The 22,907-nt window shown below is 43.6% G+C and overlaps 1 protein-coding gene across 1 annotated transcript in view; it reads right to left on the reverse strand.

Moving 5' to 3' along the window:
- The window catches only part of KSR2 (kinase suppressor of ras 2), a 494,911-nt gene that overhangs the window by 277,886 nt on the left and 194,118 nt on the right, over positions 1 to 22,907 (reverse strand). The window contains exon 4 of the mRNA XM_025402906.1: positions 9,134 to 9,647. Coding sequence (XP_025258691.1) covers positions 9,134 to 9,647 — 514 coding nt within the window. The remainder of the gene's footprint in view (positions 1 to 9,133; positions 9,648 to 22,907) is intronic.

Here is a 22,907-nt window from a genome sequence, read left to right on the forward strand (position 1 = left end):
GAATTACAAAATGAGTACGGCAGAAGTCTTCCTATTTTAATTAATATGCTATTACCCACAGACTAGTCTTCCCTCTCTTACCCTTATAAATACATTAGAGATCGTTGTAATAATTAGCACAATGATTTGTAGGTGTGTGCTAGTGAGTTTAAGCACTTATACCTGATTCGTTTTCTAAAACAGACAAAAATATACCTTCTGAAATCTTATTTACATAATGAATCTGTTAGGCAAAGCCTGTTTCCATGCAAACAGCAAATGATATAGCCTAGGCCATGCACAAAATCTGAATTAGTTGGAATAGAGAGAATGGGGTTTGAGTGAAGGTGTAACAAACACATACTCTGTGGCTCTTATCCAGCCTGGTTCTCTCTGCTCACAGGCCAGCTGAAGCTGTTGACATACTGCTCCGTAGTGTGGAGGTGAAATGTGTTCACTCATAAACTACACAGGTCTGAACACAGAGACATGTACCAAGGAATGTTGTAGATGTGCTTTGGGGAAAACAGAAGAATTTCCAAAGGAAATAAATTGTCAAAAGGTCATAAATGGAATATTTGTATTTGTGCAGGACTAATAAAGGCAAGTCACATTAATAAAAGCATATAGTGTGGTTCCAATAATGAAGAAAGGGAACTAGATATATTTCATACATACCTACAAACATGAATAAATGCACACAAGGATTTATATCAAAGTACAAATAGCAGTTATAGTAGTTCTCCATGACAAGGGAAACAGAGAATTTTACCATCTATTGCTTACATTTTATTTTGCTTGTATTTTCAAAATAAAGATATATCTGCAAATTACTTCTGTAATTAAAATTATAATTGAAAAATCACCTTTAACAAGGATTTGAAAAAATATATATGTGATAGGATTCCTTTTTAATACTGAGTTTCTCCTGCACATTTAAAATGTAATTCAGTTTACAGCAATGCAGTTTACCCTTTCAGATCTTCTGAAAAGAAAGAACAAGCCATTTGTATCATGGGCAGACAAATGAGAAAATCTGAAGACATACAAATCATTGCACACATAAGAATTGTTAGGATCTTTCTTCCCCCAACAACGTGGTCATGGGTGTGGGATCCTTGGAACGAAGATCAAGATAACCAGAATCCCTGAGATCATTTCCTCTTAATTTTCCGTACAGTTCACTATGAGGAATCAGTGCCTGTTTGCCCTTCTAAGTATGGCCACAAAGCCAGAGGGAAAACGAAGGCTGATAAGAATATCAGAGAGATTTTTGGTAACTCCCCATGCCTATGGCTAACATTTATACGATTAAATGCATAATCTATGTCAGTGTTTCTCAACCTGTTTGCTATTATGGCTCCTTTGGGAACCTTTTTAGATTTTGTGGTTCCTAATCTCCATCCGCAACCTCCAATGAAATTTTCATAAACACAGATATGGTGTATCTCTGTTTACATACGGTGGCTCCTTGTGAAGGAGAGGCACAAACTATTGTAAAAATCCAAGACTTTTCCTGCCTTCCCCCAATAACCAATCTTTGTCCCCTCAGAGGTGATTTCAGCCCCATTGAGAATTCATGCTCTACGTGTATCTATGTATATAAGTATATGTGGTATATACATACTATGGAATACTATACAGCCATAAAATAGAGCAAGATCGTGTCCTTTGCAGGAACAGGGATGGAGCTGGAAGCCATTATCTTTGGCAAACTAACACAGGAACACAAAACCAAATACCCCATGTTCTCACTTTTAAGTGGGAGCTAAACGATGAGAACCCATGGACACATAGAGGGGAACAACACACACTGGGGCCTTCCAGAGGGTAGAGGGTGGGAGAAGGGAGAGGATCAAGAAAAATAACCAATGGGTACTAGGCACCTGGATGATGAAATAATCTGTACAACAAATCCCCATGACACAAGTTTACCTATGTAACAAACCTGCACTTGTACCCATAACCTTAAAATGAAAGTTAAAAAAAAAAAGAAGAAGAAAGAAAACAAGAACATCAGCACACACTTCCCACTCTCTTCATCACATTTCCAAAGTTGTTTCAACTTCCACAATAATCAATCGTTACTTTTACCGGGTAAGGTATAGAGCGTGTGTGTGTGTGTGTGTGTGTGTGTGTGTGTTTTAGGAATGCCAGAGGAACAAAACCACATACTTAAATGCAAAATTAAAAAGAAAGGAAAAGAAGAAAATAAACAGTTCTTTGAGAATGAACATAAAACAGGGGAAATGGCTTTGATTAGACTAATCATAGCAATTCTAACATATTCCAACACACCTAGATGGCAAATCCCCCAGTGGAGATGACAGACATGCTATGGCTAATATATTCTTGTATTCTTGTCATGCTCATTCTGAAAAGACGTGGAGATACTACTGGGGACAGGAGGAAAACCCAAACAGATCATCTGATAAACACCAACATGGGTGTGCCTGAGAGCACCAAGGATAAAGAGCCTGAAAAATAGCCTTCCTCGGCCAGGCATGGTGGCTCATGCCTATAATCCCAGCACTCTGGGAGGCCAAGGCAGGCAGATCACCTGAGGTCGGGAGTTTGAGACCAGCCTGATCAACATGGTGAAATCCCATCTCTACTAAAAATACAACAATTAGTGGGGTGTCGTGGCACGTGCCTGTAATCCCAGCTACTCAGGAGGCTGAGGCAGGAGAATTGCTTGTACCTGGGAGACAGAGGTTGCAGTGAGCTGAGATTGTGCCACTGCACTCCAGCCTGGGCAACAGAGTGAGACTCCATCTCAAAAAAAAAAAAAAAATTAGCTTGGCATGGTGGCAGGTACCTGTAATCCCAGCTACTTGGGAGACTGAGGCAGGAGAATCACTTGACTCGGGAGGCGGAGGCAGTGAGCTGAGATCGCACCATTGCACTCCAGCCTAGGCAACAGAGCAAGACTCCATCTCAAAAAAAAAAAAAAAATAGCCTTCCTAGCCTTCCTCCAACCCAAGACCTCCTTTGGTATTGTGTGCTTGAAAAATCACAGGAAGGAACAGTTTTGAAAGCTTTGGAACCTGTTCACAAAGATCTGTGACTTCTGAAACTCAGATTCATTCCATTCAGAGGAAATAAAAGCAGACTGAATACCGCCAAGTTAGCCACAGAGATGGGTCCCAGCAGGACTACAGGGGTGAAGGAGAGAGGAAACCAGACATGAAAGAGAGATAACTGGAACCCGAGTGCACAGAATAGCTCTGGAACTATCTCTGGCTACATTTCACAGAATAGAGGGCAAAGGCTTCTCAAACCTTCTCACCTACTCCCTGATGGGGTTTATTCTAGAATCAAAGCTGTTCAGAGTAGGAAAAGCCTCCAGCAGGGGAAAAAGAAAAGGACATACAGGCATATCTTGTTGTATTGCACTTCACTCTACTGCACTTTGCAGACATCACATTTTTTTACAAATTGAAGGTTTGTGGCAACCTTGCATTGAGCAAGCCTCTCGCTGCCACGTTTCCAACAGCACAAGCTCACTTCATGTCTCTGTGTCACATTTTGGTCATTCTAGCAATATTTCCAACTTTTTCATTATTATTATACCTGTTTTGGTTATCTGTGATCAGTGATCTTTCATGTCACTACAGTAATTGTTTTGGGGTACCACAAACCGTGCCCATATGACAGTGAAATAAATCTATCAATGTTGTATGTGTTCTGACTGCTCCACTAACAGGCTATTCCCCATCTCTCTCTCCTTTTCCTGGGCCTCCCTATTTTCTGAGACACAACAATATTGAAATTAGCCCAATTAATAACCCAACAATTACCTCTAAGCGTTCCAGTGAAAGGAAGAGTTGTACATCTCTCACTCTAAATCATATGCTAAAAATGATTATGCTTAGTGAGAAAGATACGTCAAAAGCTGAAATGAACTGAAAGCTAGGCTTCTTACGCCAAACGGTCAAGTTGTGAAGGCAAAGAAAAAGTTCTTTTTCTTAAGGAAACTAAAAGTGCTATTCCCATGAACACATGAATGATAGGAAAATAAAACAGCCTTATTGCTGATACGGAGAAAGTTTTAGTGGTCTGGACAGAAGATCAAGCCAGACACAACATTCCCTTAAGTCAAACCCTAATCCAAAGCAGGGCCCTAACTCTATTCAATTCTGTGAAGGCTGAGAGAGGTGAGGAAGCTGCAGAAGAAAATGTGGACACCAGTAGAGGTTGGCTCATAAGGTTTGTGGAAAGAAGTTGTCTCCATAACATAAAAAAGTACAGTGAAGCAGCAAGTGCTGATGGAGGAGCTGCAGCAAGTCATCTAGAAGATCTAGCTACGATCATTGATGAAAGTGGTTACACTAAACAACAGATTTTCCATGTAAATGGAACAGTCTTATATTCAAAGATGCCATCTAGGACTTTCAGAACTACAAAGATGAAGTCAAGACCTGGCTTCAAAGCTTCAAAGAACAGGCTGACTCTCTTGTCAGGGACTACCACAGCTGGTGACTTTTAAGCTGAAGCCAATGCTCATTTATCATGCCAAAAATTCTAGGGCTCTTAAGAATTATGCTAAATCTACTCTGCCTATACTCTATAAATGGAACAACAAAGCCTGGATGATAGCACATTTGTTCACAGCATGGTTTGCTGAATATTTTAAGCCCACTGTTGAGATCTACTGTATAGAAAAAACAAGATCCCTTTCAAAATATTATTGCTCATCGACAATGCATCTGCTCACCCAAAACCTCTGAGGAAGATGTACAAACAGATTATGTGATTTTCATCCCTGCTAATATGTCCATTCTGCAGCCCATGGATTAAGGAGTAATTTTATCTTTCAAGTCTTATTATTTAAGAAATACATTTTATAAGGCTATAGCTGCCATAGATAGTGATTCCTCTGATGGATCTGGGAAAAGTAAAATAAAAACCTTCCGGAGGCTGGGTGCAGTGGCTCATGCCTGTAATCCCAACACTTTGGGAGGCCGAGGTGGGTGGATCACCTGCGGTCAGGAATTTAAGATCAGTCTGGCCAACACGGTGAAACTCCATCTCTCCTAAAAATGCAAAAATTAGCCAGGCATGGTGGTGGGCACCTGTAATCCCAGCTACTCAGGAGGCTGAGGCAGGAGAATTTCTAGAACCCAGGAGGTGGAGGTTGCAGTGAGCCAAGATTGCTCCATTTTACTCCAGCCTGGGTGACAGAGTGAGACTCCATCTAAAAAAAAAAAAATCTTCTGGAAACGATTCATCATTTTGGATGCCATTAAGAACATTCATGATTCATGGAAGGAGGTCAAAATATCAACATTAACAGGAGTTTGGAAGAAGTTGATTCCAACCCTCATGGATGACTTTGAGGGCTTCAAGATTTCAATGGAGCAAGTAACTGCAGATGTGGTGGAAACAGTAAGAGAACTAGAATTAAAAGTGGAGCCTGAAGATATAACTGAATTGCTGCAATCTCATGATAAAACTTAAATAGACAAGGAGTTGCTTCTTATGGATGAGCAAGGAAAGTGGTTTCTTGAGATGGAATCTACTCCAGGTAAAGGTGCCTTGAACATTGTTGAATTGACAACAAACATTTTAGAATATTACATAAACTTAGTTGACAAAGCAGTGGCAGGGTTTGAAAGGATTGACTCTAATTTTGAAAGAAGTTCTTCTAGGCTATCAAACGGTATCATATGCTACAGAGAACCCTTTTGTGAAAGGAAGAGTCTACCTATGTAGAAAATTGCATTGTTGTCATATTTTAAGAAATTGTCACAGTCAGCCCAACTTTCAGCAGCCATCACCCTGATCAGTCAGCAGCCATCAACATCGAAGCAAGACTTTCCACCAGCAAAGACTATGGCTCACTGAAGGCTCAGATGATCATTAGTGTTTTTTAGCATTAAAGTATTTCTAAATTAATGTATGTACATTGTTTTTTAAGACATAATGCCATTATACACTTAATAGACTACAGTATGGTATAAAACATAACTATTCTATGTACTGGGAAATCCAAAATTTGTGTCATTCACTTTAGGATCTTTATCGTGGTGGTCTGGAACCAAACTCACAATATCTCTGAAGTATGCCCGTACTTACTAAAAACAAGTTTTACAAAACAACACTAAAACACTTACCATATGCAATGTGTTCCAATATACTCTAGTCTAGGCTAGTCTATTTCATTTTTTTAATGCTGGTCACAAGCCATTAAAATAATGCTACCAACCACGAATGGGTCATGACCACAAATTTAAAAACACAAATGTATTCTAACCTCTTAGGTCCACAGCTGAGAAAGCTAAGATTCAGAGAGGTTAAATCCACGGTCAAAAGGCTACTTCCTGACAGAATCAGGACTACCTCAGACCCAGGTAAATGATGACTGTTGTTACCAGTCTAATAATTGGGACTTACCTCAACTAACACCTCCTCTATAAGTCCTGATCAGAATTCACCTCTACCCATGACCCCTGCTACCAACATTATTCAGGTTGCTGTTGTTTATGTCTTAGGTTTTTTTAACACCCCAGGCCTGCTGCCCTGATATCCCTGTGAACCTGGAGGCATGGTCTCAGGCTAAGTGGTCCCACAGCATTTTCTACATCACCAAACTGACCACTCTGTTCCTCTCCTCTATTCCTTCCTTGCCATGAACCACAGCATCCCCCAAGGTGGGCCAGGGAACTACCAGCCTTGAGAAAGTGATGAGCTTGCTAACTCAGCCAGAAGAAACCTGAAGGGCAAAGCTTAACACCACCTGGGTCCTGATATACACATTCCAAAATTTGGAAGACCTTGAAGAAGTGGGCCATTCAGCCCTATCCAGGCAGAATAAATCCTTCAGGGGTCTAGGGAAAGGACTGCATTTAAAAACCAAAGGGCAGCCTCTCTCACTTGGCCTCCATATTGCAGATTAAAAGATGATATGTCTGGAGAGTCGGCTTTATGATCAAGTTTCCCCTTACTAGGTGGTGCACCCTGGGAAACGGACAGGAAGAAGCACAAAGTGTGGGGACAATGTAGCAAGCAGACCCCAAATGCCTCTTCCACCTTCCACCTTAGCAACCTGCACTCCCAGCCTTCCTAGAACTCTACCCCATGTCTTCACCTTGAAGTTTCAGCAGGCCCCAATCTCTGTGGCTGTCACAAAACCATGCAAATCAAACCCAACTCCAATCAGAAAAGCGTCTATCCTCTGCTTCACCCTCAGAGGTCTCAGACATGCATTCTATGTCTTCAAGCTAGGTTTCCACACAGCAGCTTGCATATGTTCCACGTCAATCACTTTAGGGCATTCCCAATGCTTCAAAAAAGAGAATCACTCTGTACACCACAGCTTCAGACAGGGCTTGGTAAACCACAGTTCATGGGCCAAATTGGGCCAGGTACCTGTTTTTGTAAATAAAGTTTTATTGGAACACTGCCATGCCTATTTGTTTACCTATTGTCTGTGCTGGTTTTGTGCTACATGATAGAGTTGAGTAGCTGCAATAGAGACCAAATGGCCTGCAAAGTCTAAAGTATTTACAAAAAAAATAAAAATAAAAATAAAAAAATAAAGTATTTACTATCTGCCCCTGTACAGAAAAAGTGTGCCAACTCTTCACTTACAAAATCCTGCCTTTTTTTAATGGTGATAAAATACACATAACATAAAATTTACCATCTTAACTGCTTTGAAGTGTAGAGATCAGTGGTATTAATTACATTTGCATTGTTGTACAACCATCACCACCATCCATCTCCAGAATGTTTTCATCATCCCAAACGCAAAGTCTATACCCAATAAATAATAACTCCCCATTCTCCCTCCCCTCAGCCCTGGCATCCACTGTTCTACTTTCTGCCTCTTTGAATCTGTCTACTCTAGGTATCTCATATTGGTGGAATTATGCAGTATTTGTCCTTATGTGTCTGGCACATTTTACTTAGCATGCTGTCTTCAAGGTTCACCCATGTTGTAGCATATATCAGAAGTTCCTCCCAGGTCGGGCGTGGTGGCTCATGCCTGTAATCCCAGCACTTTGGGAGGCCAAGTCGGGCAGATCATTTGAGGTCAGGAGTTTGAAACCAGCCTGGCCAACATGGTGAAACCCTGTCTCTACTAAAAATACAAAAAATTAGCCAGGCATGGTGGCACAGGCTTATAGTCCCAGCTACTCAGGAGGCTGAGGCAGGAGAATCACTTGAACCTGGGAGGCAGAGGTTGCAGTGAGCTGACATCGCACCACTGCACTCCAGCCTGGGCAACAGAGCGAGACTCTGTCTCAAAAAAAATAAGTTTCTTCCTTTTAAAGGCTAAATAATATTGCATTGTATGGATAGACCACATTGTGTTTACTCTTTTGTCTACTGATGGACACAGGTTGTTTCTACTTTTTGGCTACTGTGAATAGCACAGCAACCTGCCCAATCCTCAAGTGTCACCCTACATCACACACCTGCTCTCTCCCTCAAAGGGGTCCTCTGTCAATTTCCTCAATGTGTCCTGCTTCCTACCACCTTCAACTGAAATGAGCCGTGGATATAAAATACACATTCAATATCAAAGACTTTGTATTTTAAAAAATGCAAAATATCTCAGTAATGATATTTTACATTCATTCTATGTTAAAATATTATCATTTTGATATATTAGGTTGAATGACGTACTATGATAATTAATATCACTTGTTCCTTTTCATTCTTTTTAATGTGACTACTAGAAAGTTGAAGGTTAATATATGCCTCATATCCTATTTCTAGGAGCGGCACTAGGCTAGACTCTGCAGGGGTTGGCAAACGTTTTCAGTAAAAAGCCAGATGGTAAATATTTTCAGCTTTGTGGGCCATTCTCACTCTGCCATTGTCACACAAAAGCAGCCATAGGCAACACATAAAGGAATGATCATGGGTATGTTCCAATACCTTTTATTTACAAAATCAGGCCAGGTATCAGATTTAGCCCCTAGGCTATAGGATATTAATCGTATTTTTTAAATGGCCAATTCTGAGAAAGTCTGTTCTATTCATTTTCTCAGAACCCTCTGTGAAAAGCTATTTTTCATTCAGCCAGAGTCTGGAACACAAGTCTGTTCCCGGCTTCCCTGACCTGGGCAGCTCCTGAGACCACCGGGCAGCCCCTCGCAGTCCGGGACTCGACAGCCCCAGGGCACCCACCGACCGCACTCACTTGGGCGTGTGGGCCTCATCCACGCGGTGCCCCAGCTGGAACTCGTGGGATTTGCTCCGATGCAGCGCGGTGAACCCCGGGATCAAGTGTATCAGCTTTCGGGAGGAGGGTGGTGGGGTCCCCGGGGGCTTCAGCTTGTTCTTCTTCCTCATGGGCGGCGTGCCCGGCGGGGTCACGGTGGTGACGATGTTGGGGGTGCGCGGCGGGGTGCGGACCGCGTGCCGCTGCCGGGGCGATGGGGGCAGGGAACGGTGGCCCGACTCCAGGGGCGGGGGCGGGCACAAGCCCGGGTAGGGGTCCACGGTAAGCCTGTCCACGTGAGTGTACACAGGGGCCCCGGGAGTGGGGCTGGTGTGACAATAGTGCTGGACGCACTTGGACTGGACCCTGGGGCTCTGGGAGAGATGGGTGCGGATCCACGGGGTGGGCTCCGGGGGGCACACGGGATTGTTCTCCTTCCCCGTCTCTGTCGTGGGCCACTGGATGGTCCAGTCTTGTTTGGAAAGGTTGCCTCCTAAGTTGGAACAGAAGAGCAGAGACAATGGGTAAGCCATGAGAAAGCCAGATGAGTTATACCACATACACCATTACATCATACACACATTACACCACGTGCCCATTACATCATATGCATGTTACACTATATACCTGTTACATCCTATGCATGTTATTTCATGTGCACATTACACCACGTGCCCATTACATCATATGCATGTTACACTATATACCTGTTACATCCTATGCATGTTATTTCATGTGCACATTACACCATGTGCCCATTACATCATATGCATGTTACGCTATATAACTGTTACATCGTATGTATAACATACGCTCATTATATCATATGCACATTAAATCACATGCATGTTACACTATATATCTGTTACATTGTATGCATGTTATATGTACATTATATCATATGCACATTACATCATATGCATGTCACATTATATGTACATTACATCATATGCATGCTATTTCATATGCCCATTACCTCTTATAGACATTCTATCAAATGCACGTTACATCATACTCACATTAGATCATTAGCACATTTACATAAATCCAACCACCCCTACTTGGCCTCTCCAAAAAGAGAATGAAATCCCTTTGTTGACCCTGTTACCCTATTCCCCATTCAACAGCCTTGTCTTCCACTGCCCCATAGCTGGAAAGACCCCACAGCCCAAATGCTCAGAAAAGCAAAGAAGTTAATTCTCGCCTTTTGAGCTTCCCAAGGTTCCAGTTCCGGCAGTTTCAAAGTGATTTAAAGGATTTTAAAGGATAACTTTTCCCTTACATGGACATTTTAATACCTAACCCTCACATGAGATACACAGATTCCAAGGAAGTCAAGTTCATCCTTCTCCCTGACCACTTCCTCGGCCACCGCATACTTCTTCCAGATCTATGTCACCATGTTCTCATTCATGCATTTGTCCAGTAAACATCCTGTGAGTGCCAACTATGCCCTTTGCTTGGAAAAGACACAAAAGTAACACAGACGAGACCCTGGTCCCTGGACTTACATTCTGCCAAAGCAGAGTCATGATAGACAAGAAAACATGCTCACTGAAGGATTTCACCCTTCTCCCGAAAGCTGATACACTTGATCCCGGGGTTCACCGCGCTGCATCGGAGCAAATCCCATGAGCTCCAGCTGGGGCACCGCGTGGATGAGGCCCACACGCCCAAGTGAGTGCGGTCGGTGGGTGCCCTGGGGCTGTCGAGTCCCGGACTGCGAGGGGCTGCCCCGTGGTCTCAGGAGCTGCCCAGGTCAGGGAAGCCGGGAACAGACTTGTGTTCCAGACTTGTGTTATTGGTGCTGGGAGGGAAATAAACAGAATGATATGATAAAAACAATATGGGTGGCTGGGCACGGAGGCTCACACCTGTAGTTCCAGCAATTTGGGAGGCCGAAGTGGGTAAATCACTTGAGGTCAGGAGTTCAAGACCAGCCTGGCCAACATGGTGAAACCCCATCTCTACTAAAAATGCAAAAAATTAGCCAGGCATAGTGGCACACACCTGTAATCCCAGTTACTGGGGAGGCTGAGACAGGAGAATTGCTTCAACCCAGGAGGCAGAGATTACAGTGAGCCAAGATTGCATCACTGCACTCCAGCCCAGGCTACAGGCTCGCTCTAAAAAAAAAAAAGAATATGAGTAACAGAATGGTTAACCATAGAGTGCTACATACAAACCACATGCTACACAGCTCAGCCAGGAGAAGGCACCAAGTGCCAATGCACACGAAAGCCTGGGCGAATGTCCAGAGAATTAGGCTGAGTAAAAAATGCCAATCCCCAAAGGTTACATACTATATGACTCCATTAATATAGTATTTTTGAAATGACAACATTTTTGAAACAGAGGATAGATTGATGGTTGCCAGGGGTTAGGGATGGCAGAAAAGCGGGTAGGAGAAAAATGGATGCGGGGATAGAAGAGCAATACAAGGGAACCTTGGAGTGCTGGAACTCTCCAGCATCTTGACTGTGGTAGATATACAAACCTACACAGGTGATCAGAGTACATAAAAGTAGGCCCGTGGTGCACAGAGACACCATGGAATACTATGCAGCCATAAAAAAGGATGAATTCAAGTCATTTGTAGGGACATGGATGAAGCTGGAAACTATCATTCTCAGCAAACTATCACAAGGACAGAAAACCAAACACCACATGTTCTCTCACTCATAGGTGGGAATTGAACAATGAGATCATTTGGACACAGGGTAGGGGACATCACACACAGGGTCCTGCAGGGGGAGTGGGGGACTACGGGAGGGATAGCATTAGGAGAAATACCTAATGTAAATGATGAGTTGATGGGTGCAGCAAACCAACATGGCACAAGTTTACCTATGTATCAAACCTGCACGTTATGCACATATATCCTAGAACTTAAAAGTATAATTAAAAAAAAAACAAAACTAGGCCCATGGTGGTGGCTCTTGCCTGTAATCCCAGCGCTTTGGGAGGCCAGAGCCTCCAAAAGGGAGGAGGATCACTTGAGCCCAGGAGTTCAAGACCAGCCTGGGTGACATAGTAAAACCTTGTCTGTACAGAAAGTAAAAAAAAAAAAAATAGCCAGGCATGGTGGTACACTCTGTGGTCTCAGCTACTTGGGAGGTTGAGGTGTGAGGATCGCTTGAGCCTCAGGAGGTTGAGGCTGCAGTTAGCCATGTTTATGCCATTGCACTCCAGCCTGGATGACAGAGTGAGACCCTGCCTTAAAAAGAAAAATACATAAAACTAAATAAACACACAGGCACAGGCGCACACAAACACATGAGTGAAAATAAAGCTGGGGAAATCTGAACAAGATGGTGGATTGTATCCATATCAATATTCTATGATATTGTATTGTAGAGTACAGTAGTACTATAGTTTTGCAAAATGTAACATTGGAAAGAAAAGTATACAAGGAATGTCTATATTATTTCTTACACCTGCATGTGAATCTACAATTATCTCAATCAAAAATTTCTGTTAAGAAATTAAAAATAAAATACAAGAATATGGGGGGCCTACTTTAGTAGGGTGATCAGGGAAGGCCTCCTAAGGAAGTGACATTCCTCCTGGCATGTGAAGGACAGGAAGCGGATGGTCACACCAAGCACCAAGGACAGAGCACACCAGACTGGGAAACAATAAGGGCTAAGGCCTAGAAGTAGGAAGGGCTTTTTTTTTTTTTTTTTAAGTCTTCCAATAGCTTGTTAGAAAGAAAAGACAGTTTTTTTAATCCCCACTGTTATGAATTCGAATTGAGGTTTTCATCCCTAGTATAAACTGAATTAAAAAGAGAGACAGAAATTTAAAAATCCAATGGTAGGCTGGGTGTGGTGGCTCACACCTGTAATCCCAGCACTTTGGGAGGTCAAGGCAGGTGGATCACCTGAGGTCAGGAGTTCGAGACCAGCCTGACCAACATGACGAAACTCCATCTCTACTAAAAATACAGAAAAATTAGCTGGGCGTGGTGGTGTGCACCTGTAATCCCAGCTACTCGGGAGGCTGAGGTAATAAGAATCCCTTGAACTCAGGAGGCAGAGGTTGCAGTGAGCCGAGATTGCACCATTGCACTCCAACCTGGGCAACAAGAGTGAAACTCTGTCTCAAAAAAAAACAAATCTAATGGTGTATTAACATTTTTCATTCGTTTGCCATACTGACCAGTGCAAATACAAATTTGGTCTAAAGACACAGATTCTCATGCAACCATGTAAAGCCTTTCTGCATCCTCCATGCTAAGAGCTCTAAATGCATAAACATCCAATAATACCAAATGTACAGGCTTCAAAACCAGCTAAGTTAGGGCAGTCACTTTCCTAGGTCTCTTTCCTGGGTGCCTGCATGAAGGTGGTGTTCACAACCGTGTGATGACAATGGGGTGACCCTCAAGGAGAGGTTGAAGGGACAGGTGAGAACAGACTGCCAGGTCTGCGGGCTAAGGTGCAGACTGGCTTCTATACCAAGTCCAACAGGAAGCCATTGGGAGTTTTGAGGCAGGGGAGGCACGGATTGAATGTTCATTTCTCAAAGATCACTCAGGCTGCTGCAGGGAAAAGTAGAGCCTAATTAAGGGGTATCTCAGGGAGTTGCAAGAGATGATGCCAGCTCTGGCTTGGGTGGTGGCAACAAAGATGGAGAGAAGTTGGCCAGGTGTCAATGAAGGAAGAACCACCAGAACCCAGAGGAAGGTAAACACGTGGGCACTTCCACGATGGGCTGAGGAAGGAGATTTGGGGTGGAAAGAAATTCCTAGCTGACTAGCAATAACAATAATAATTACTATAACGACCGTAACAAGAGCTAATTTATAGCGCATTTGATGGCTTCCAGAGTACTTTCATGAACACTGACTCACTGTTCCATTTTTAATTAAAACAACTCATTTTGTTATTATATATTCAGTACAGAAAAATTAGAAAATTGAGATAAGAGAAAAAGGCAATGCTGTTCTACAGCCTAGCCATCATCCCTATCAATATCTGACGGTAGAGCCTTCCAGATAGTTTGGGGTGGATTTTTTTTTTTTTTTTTAGGAAAAAAAATATTCCATAAGACCATATTTAATGGTTCATTGTCTGTTTTCTTCACTTGTTATATTGGGACTGTTTTACATCTAACTTAATTTTTGTAACTCTGTGTGCAAAGGGTCATTCTGATTTCCATTTTGTAGGTAAGGAAACTGATGCAAAGAGATGAAGATGTGCCTAAGGTCACAAGAGAGATGGTAACTGGCAGCCAGACTCAAACCCAAAACTTTGGCCACCTCAACAAGCAGGGCATGAGACTGTCTGTGGAAGAGAACTGGGGCCTCCATTTGCCATCAGAGATCATTCAAACGGGAAAAGATACTGAAACAAAGGCTCATTTCTCAAAAGGGTCTCCTTTTCCCTCCTCCCAGGCTTGCCAGAAGAACACTCTACCAAAGTCACCATCATTACAGTATCTACTCTCAAATATTGACACATACACATTAGCCCAGTGAGTAAGAGAGTCAACGCTGGAGTCAGATGATTTGGGCTCCAAATCTGACTCCCCACCACTTACGGCTGTGTGACCTTAGGCACTCATCTAACCTCTCTGAGTCTTAGCTTTGTCACCTGTGCAATGGGACAATAATAAAACCTACCTCAGGGACTACTATGAGGATCAAATGCACAAATACAAGTAATGTGCTTAGCACAGCTCCCGGCACACAATAGGTACACCATAAATGCTAGCTACTGGCATTGTAATTCTCAACACTGTGGTAATACAATATCTGCTATTTAAAGAGTGTGTAGTGGTTCTGACAACTTTACTATTCTCACCCCTTGTACAGTGAGGAAGCTGACATTTAGCTGAAGCTACATAGCTCTAAGAGTCAGGAACAGAACAAAGAATCAAGTTAAGACAAGTTTCTCCATCACGCATAAGCTCTGGATTGATGTATCAGATCAGGGAATACAAACTCATTGTCCAGTTAGCCTAAGTAAAGCCTGTTTAAGAAAGTCAATCTATTTTCTAAGCTGTCTTAATCAAATACTGCACCATGAAACCACAAAGTAGTGCTTTTGGCATTATCATTACAAGCTGTTGTCCACCCTGAATGAAATGGAAAGAATACAGGATTGGGAACCAGAAGAACTCAATAGAATTCTGATTACACTACCGACCAGCTCTGTGACCTTGGGCAAATTACTTAACCTCCTTGAGCTTCAGTTTGGGGGCTCATAAAATGGGAATAATTATGGCTTTGTTGGAGGGTGCAGTGAGAATTAAATGTATTTATTTCACAAATATTTGAACACCCTTTATGTACCAGGCACCGTTCTGGACACCGGAATAGAACAATAAATAAAACACACACACACACAAAAAACCTGTTTTTGCAGAGCTCACATTCTTATTAGGAAACAGATGAAACAAGTAGATGAACAAATGTATCATATATACAGTGATAGTGAGTCCTCTAGAGGGAAAGAAAGCAGAGCACAGAGACCAAAAAAAAAAAAAAAGTACTGAGGGCTATTTTAATCGGAAAAGGATGAGGAGGTGATGGTGGACATTTGAGCAAATTTCAGAGTGAAATGAAGACTGAATTAATAAGATAAAGTGATCAAACCATCAGACAGAGCCTGAGCCATCATGCCCATGCCAACAAATGGCAGATGATTGAAGATGGGTGAAAATATCTATTCTGGTTGCCTTGTGACTCATCCCCTTTGTCCCCAGGCATTCACTATGCCAGCCCCTGTCCTCAAGATGCTCCCAGTTAGTGAAAATGATCAATAATAAAAAAAACTCTCACTGCAGTTCCATCCTAGGTACAGATCCCAAATAATTGAAAACAGGGACTCAAATACTTGTAGACAAATGCTCATAGCAGCACTATGCACAATCGCCAATAGGTGGAAACAACCCAAGTGTCCATCAACTAACGAATAGATAAACAAAATGTGGTACGTCCATATAATGGAATATTATTCACCCATAAAAAGGGAAGAAGTACTGATTCATGTGGGTCAACCTTGAAAAACACTATGCTAAGTAAAAGAAGTCAGACACAAACGGTCATATGTCATATGATTCCATTTACATGAAAAAATCCCAAAGAGGCAAATCTATAGAGAAAGAGAGCAGATTCGTGGTTGCCAGGAGCTGGGGCTGGTGGGGAATGGGGAGGAACGGTTAATAGGCATGGGTTTTTGGGGGAGGTGATGAAATAGGTTTGGAACTAAATAGAGGTGGTAGTTACACAATCTTGTGAATGAACTAAATGTCACAGCCTGGTTCGCTTTGAAATGATTAATTGTATGTGATGTGAATTTCCACTACATAAAATGAATCAATAAGTACTCACAATACCAAACACAGAATCCTAAGTCAGAAAAAGTGCAGGAGCATATGGGGCACAGAAGAGAGGAAGCCCACTGGCCAGGAGGTGGGGGTGGGTAGGAGAAGGCAGCCTGGAGGAGGTGGCACCTAAGCCCAGAACTTGAGGGTGAACAAGAGTTCCTAGGAAAGGTGGCAGTGAGGTGGGTGATAGTGGAAGGATGGTAACACAGAAAACAGCAGAGTCAAGGGCCAGGAGAAGAGGGACGTGGGAGTTTGGAGAACTGCCAGTCGTTCAGTATGACTAGAGTTATTTTTCCAGGGTGAGGAGGTGGGGAGACAGAGTCTAGCTCTGTCGCTCAAGTTGGAGTGCTGTGGCATGATCTCGGCTCACTGAAACTTGAACCTCAACCTCCTGGGGTTCAAGCGATTCTCCTGCCTCAGCCTCCTGAGCAGCTGGGACTACAGTGGCCTCACGTGATCCACCAGCCTTGACCTCCCAAAGTGTTGGAATTACAGGTATAAGCCACTGCGCCCGGCCAAGCTGGAGTTATTTTGAGAGAGGAAAAAATTCAGCCAGGAGCGTTGGCTCACACCTGTAATCCCAGCACTTTGGGAGGCCGAGACGGGTGGATCATGAGGTCAGGAGATCGAGACCATCCTGGCTAACACTGTGAAACTCCGTCTCTACTGAAAATACAAAAAAAAAAAAAGAAAGAAAAGAAAGAAAAAAAGTAGCCGGGTGTGGTGGCAGGTGCCTGTAGTCCTAGCTACTCAGGAGGCTGAGGCAGGAGAATGGCTTGAACTCGGGAGGCGGAGCTTGTAGTGAGCCGAGATTGCGCCACTGCACGCCAGCCTGGGAGAGAGAGGGAGACTCCGGTCTTTAAAAAAAAAAAAAAAAAGAGACAAACAGGAACACAAAAAGGAAATGAGGCTCTGGGGAAGATGATTGTGAAGTCTAGTTACAGAGGCTGGGCGCAGTGGTTCACAATGTAATCCCAGCACTTCGGAAGGCCAAGGGTGGGTGGATCACTTCAGGCTGGAAGTTGACCGTGGCGAATCCCCGTCTCTACTAAAAATACTAAAATTAGCCAGGTGTGGTGACCCACGCGTGTAGTCTCAGCTACTCTGGAGACTGAGGCAGGAGAATGGCGTGAACCCGGGAGGCGGAGCTTGCAGTGAGCCAAGATCGCGCCACTGCACTCCAGCCTGGGCGACAGAGCCAGACTCTGTCTCGAAAAAAAAAGAAAAAATCGAGCCAGGCTGGAGAAGCAAAGGGAGGACTTCCCAGGGATCTGCTATTCTAGGCAGAAGGAGACGCTGAGAACTAAGGCCCAGTGTGACTGATCCCCTTGCCACTGGCCTCCCAGAGAGGGAGGTGGTCTCCTCCAGGACTCCTGGAGACCTGCCGCAGCTGAGGGCTTGGGGCAATCAAACTTGGTAATGGGTGTAGTAGAAGATCTGGTCACACTCAGCTGCTTCAAGGCTTAGACCCTAGTCCCGTGGTCATGCCAGGGGAGGGGCTGAAACTCCCCTAACCATAAATGATAATGGGATGGAAGCTAACTTTCTGTAGGGGTATATATTGCTATATCCTTGAGGCTTGGGCCCCAAACTCCTGCTCATGCCGGAGAAGGGCTGACTCTCCCAATGGGCAAATGTAGACACGTGGGTTGGAGCTGGAGGTCAAGCATCTGCCCACAACAGTGCTGCTGAGTGCCAGCTCCTGATCATACCAGGGGAGGGGTTGGTGCAGCTTTGATCATATGGCTTGAAAGCCACACAGCCCAATGGATGGGATCCATGGAGTCCTCCTGGAGCCCACTGTGCTGGGCCAGGGTGTAAAGGACACAGAGCCTGGGTGGCAGCAGGAGCCCAGACTGAGGCTCCTGGAGACATCTGGATGGGAGGTGACGAGGACCTGGGATAGCTGTAGCAGTGGAGATAGAGGTGGAGTGACTGTATATTAGAGGAGAAAAAAGGAAAAATAGCCAACATTTATTGAATTTACACATAAGTTATAGACCCATGGAACCATCCAACAAAGTGGGTAGAATTTACTCTATCTTACAGATGAAGAAACTGAGGCACAGAGAGGTCAAGTGGCTTGCTCGAGGCCACACAGCCTTGTCCAAGAAGGACATGTGAGGTCTGGATCTTCACCTGACCCGTAACCAGGACACTAAGTCCAGGCTGATGTCCCAGTTGCTAGCCTGGGTCATACAGTGGCCGGTGGCATTGATCACAGCAATAGGAAATGCAGGAGAAGGAAACTGGACACAGACGAGGTGGCAAGCTCAGGGCCAGACAGGCTGAGTCTGAGGTTCCTGCAGGACACCTAAGAGGAGATTCTGGGATGCAGCTGAACCTCAACTTCTCCTCCTCCCAGAAATCCCGGAATCACTCCCCAGGAAGAAGTTATTTTCCTAGCCTGAAAAGATGGATCATGAAATTCTAAAATCTCATCTTAGTAGTTTTTTTTTTTTTTTCTACAAAGACATGATGATTTCATCACGTTCACCTACCGTTCCTCTCCCATCTGATCTCCGAATCTCCAGAGTAAACATCCCATGACCCTGAATTACATGCCAGTAATGCAGGTCTGGAAGACGGGGGGTCATGAGCCTGTCACTCACTGACTAATTCCCCCAGAAGGGAAGATACCTCTGCATATGGAGGACTTACTTTCTGAACTGAAAGAACAAGAGTTAATTCTCCTAAGTCAACGCCAACACTTAGACATGAATTTGTCCCTACCATCCCTCACTGTGACTTCATTTCTTCATTTGTAGAATGGGGATAACAACAGAGCTTTCCCCCAGGATTGCTCTGAAGATTAAACAAAAACATGCAAGCAGAGCATTTAGCTTCATTCTCTAGCACACAGTCAATGTTGTTTAAATGTTCGTGTACAAAGAGTGTAACACCATCTGTTTCACAGAATGCCACTGAGGATTAAATAAATGCATACAGTGCTTTTCATTGAGCCTGACAGAGTTCACACTCAAGAATCATCCAGTCCTGCCAGGCACAGTGGCTCATGCCTGTAATCCCAGCACTGCACTTTGGAAGGCCGAGGCAGGTGGATCACCTGAGGTCAGGAGTTCGAGACCAGCCTGGCCAACGTGGTGAAGCCCCATCTCTACTAAAAATACAAAAATTAGCTGGGTGTCCTGGCACATGCCTGTAATCCCAGCTGCTCAGGAGGCCAAGGCAGGAGAATCGCTTGAACCTGGGAAGGGGAGGTTGCAGTGAGCTGAGATTGCATCATTGCACTCCAGCCTGAGAGTGAAACTCCATCTCAAAAAAAAAAAAAAGAATCATCCAGTCATTATCCCTGGTCTTGGCAGGTGCTAACTCTGACAGAAAGAAAGCCCAGGGTATTGGAAGCCACTGAGCCTTTATTTTGGGTTGAACTGTGGCTTCCTGTACCTTATTTGCATATAGGATCTTTGCAGCTACAATCAAGTTAAGATGAGTTAATACCGGATCAGGACCTAAGTCCAATGGTTTGTGTCCTTATAAGGCGAGGAGAAGACACAGAGGAGAACGTCATGTGAAGACAGAGGCAGGGGCTGGAGTGATGCAGCTACAAACCAAGGAGCACGAAGGATGGCCGGCCACCTGCTGAAGCCGCAGGACAGGCAAGGAACCGATTCTCCCCCCGAGCCTTTGGAGGCAGTGTGGCCCTGCCAACACCCGATTTCAGACTTTCAAGTCCCTACAACTGTGGGAAAGTATGTTTCTGCTGGTTTAAGCCATCTAGTTTGTGGTGGCTTTTTTTTTTTTTTACAAAAGCCCTGGATAACTCATGCATTTGCTGGACGCTGACTGGGGAATCGCCATATAAAAGCCTGCACGTGGAGTGCAGCTGCCAGACTCTGCATTAGAGGATCTGGTGCTGATCTCACGTGCCCTGTAAAGTAGATGTTATTGACAATTATCAGCCAGGCGTGGTGGCTCATGCCTGTAATCCCAGCACTTTGGGAAGCCAAGGTGGGCGGATCACGAGGTCAGGAGATCAAGACCATCCTGGCTAACATGGTGAAACCCTGTCTCTACCAAAAATAGAAAAAAAGAATTAGCCGAGTGTGGTGGCAGGCGCCTGTAGTCCCAGCTACTCAGGAGTCTGAGGCAGAAGAATGGCATGAACCCGGGAGGCGGAGCTTGCAGTGAGCCAAGATCATGCCACTGCACTCCAGCCTGGGTGACAGAGCAAGATTCCATCTCCAAAAAAAAAAAAAGTTATCAACAAGTAATGTTATAAAGCACTTTATGCATGTATTCAATCCTCCATGGATCCTGTGAAATAGATGCTTTTACCCCCTTTATACATGAACATTTATACAACATTGTGAAAGGAAAATAAATCTTGGAAGCCCCAAAGTCACTAAGCTAAAGGGAAAAGTCAAGGTGGGAACTGCTTAGAACAAACCTACCTCCCATTCTACTCAGAGTCATCTCTCTGCTCACTGAGATAAATGCATATCTGACTGCTTCCCTTGGAAAGGCTAATCAAACTCAAAAGAATTGTGACCTGGAAGCCCCCGCCCTGCTTGAGTTGTCCTGCCTTTCTGGATGGAACCAATGTACATCTTACATATACTGATTGATGTTTCATGTCTCCCTAAAATGTATAAAAGCAAACTGTGTCCTGACCACCTTGGGCACATGTCATCAGGACCTCCTAAGGCTGTGTCACGGGCATGCATCTTCAGCCTTGGCAAAATAAACTTTCTAAATTAACTGAGACCTGTCTCCAATTTTCAGGGTTTGCAACATTGGCTGTGTGCTTACTGTGCTTGGGATGGGGCTAAATGCTCTAATTGCGTTACTTCATTTAATCTTCAGAATAATTCTGGGAAAAAACTCTGCTGCTATCCCCATCCTACAGATGAAGAAACTGTAATGTTATCAACAAGTACTAGATGAGTGACAGGTCATGGCTAAAGTCTTATAGTCGGTAGCAACCTACACCCTCACTTTCCCCTTAATTACATGGCATCCTGTAGCTGAGCTGGGATCCACCCCTCCCCACAGCCTGCAGTTCCCCCAAAGTCACACAAACACACGTTCACACATACACACCATTCCCCCAAAGACACACAAACACACACTCACACATACACACCATTCCCCCAAAGATGCACACTCACATATACACACCATTCCCCCAAAGATGCACACTCACATATACACACCATTCCCCCAAAGATGCACAAACACACACTCACACATACACACCATTCCACCGGGGGCCATGGGAACATCGACTCACCCTCAAGTTAACTTTCCTTCCTTAAAGTTTGTTCAAAGTCTGAGACAGAAGCAGAGAGGAAGAAAAGCCTTACCCTCTGCCAAATTATCTTTCGCAGGAAACTATCTTCCTCTCCACCCCTACACTTCAAAACCAGAAGTTTGGGGCTAAAAATGCAAAAAGCCTCATTTCATTATCCAAATTACCGGCTTCTAAATTGACAGGGATTCAGCTTCTCTCTGCCAAAGCTTCAACAGCGTTTCACTGATGAGCTGTATTATATCAACTCTTCCCTCTCTTTTTTGATCCTCTTTTTAATAAAGTCTGAGGGAAATAGGTAATTTATCATTTTAAATAGGAAAGGTGTGGTAGCAGGGGGCTCTGGGGGTTATTAATTGTCACCCTTGCTATCTTGTCATCCGTTTCTGGAAAATCATTTTATTTCAAGTCTTGAAATGGGTGGGGAGAAGGGAATAGGTGTTTAAGAATTGAAAGGTCTGAAGATTGATTAAAGACATTTCAAGGTGCAGGGGTTTTTCACTTGACATTCTCTGATAAGGGGCTAAGAGAAATAAAAGCCATTCTCAAGGGAAAAAGTGATTTCAGAAAATCTAAGCAAGTGTCTAACTTCTTTGTCCCTTCCCATTAAAATTTTATAAACAGGCAATCGTGCGGTTTAAATTTGTCTGAATTTCAGAGCCAGCATTGGAATCTACGCAGTAGATTCTTTAGCTCTTCAGAGGCAGAAGTGACAGAGAGTCTGCTATTCCAGGATCAACACTGCTTGTAACTTTTGTGAATACTTCAATGCACTTGTTAGTTTAATCCTCAGAACTTTCTAGCAAGAAGCAAAACTTTTAGATGCCGGCTGAAAATATTAGACTGAAGTCACTGGTAGAAGAAAAAAACTGTTTTTTTGGTTTAAATCCTTATAACTTTCCGGCAAGAGACAGAACTTTTAGACATTGGTTGAAAACATTTGACTGGAATCACAGGAAAAGCAAAGTATAATAATAATTAGTAGTAGTACAAATAACAATTACGGTTTACTGAGTGCTTACCACGTGCCGGATACTATTCTAAGTATTCAAGTGCATCACCTCATAGTATCCTCACAAGACCCCATGAAGAAAATTCCACTATTGTCTCCACTTTACAGTGCTAGGAACGGATAATTATTTGAAA

This window comes from Theropithecus gelada, chromosome 11 (assembly GCF_003255815.1).
Source record: "Theropithecus gelada isolate Dixy chromosome 11, Tgel_1.0, whole genome shotgun sequence".
Lineage (NCBI taxonomy): Eukaryota > Metazoa > Chordata > Mammalia > Primates > Cercopithecidae > Theropithecus > Theropithecus gelada.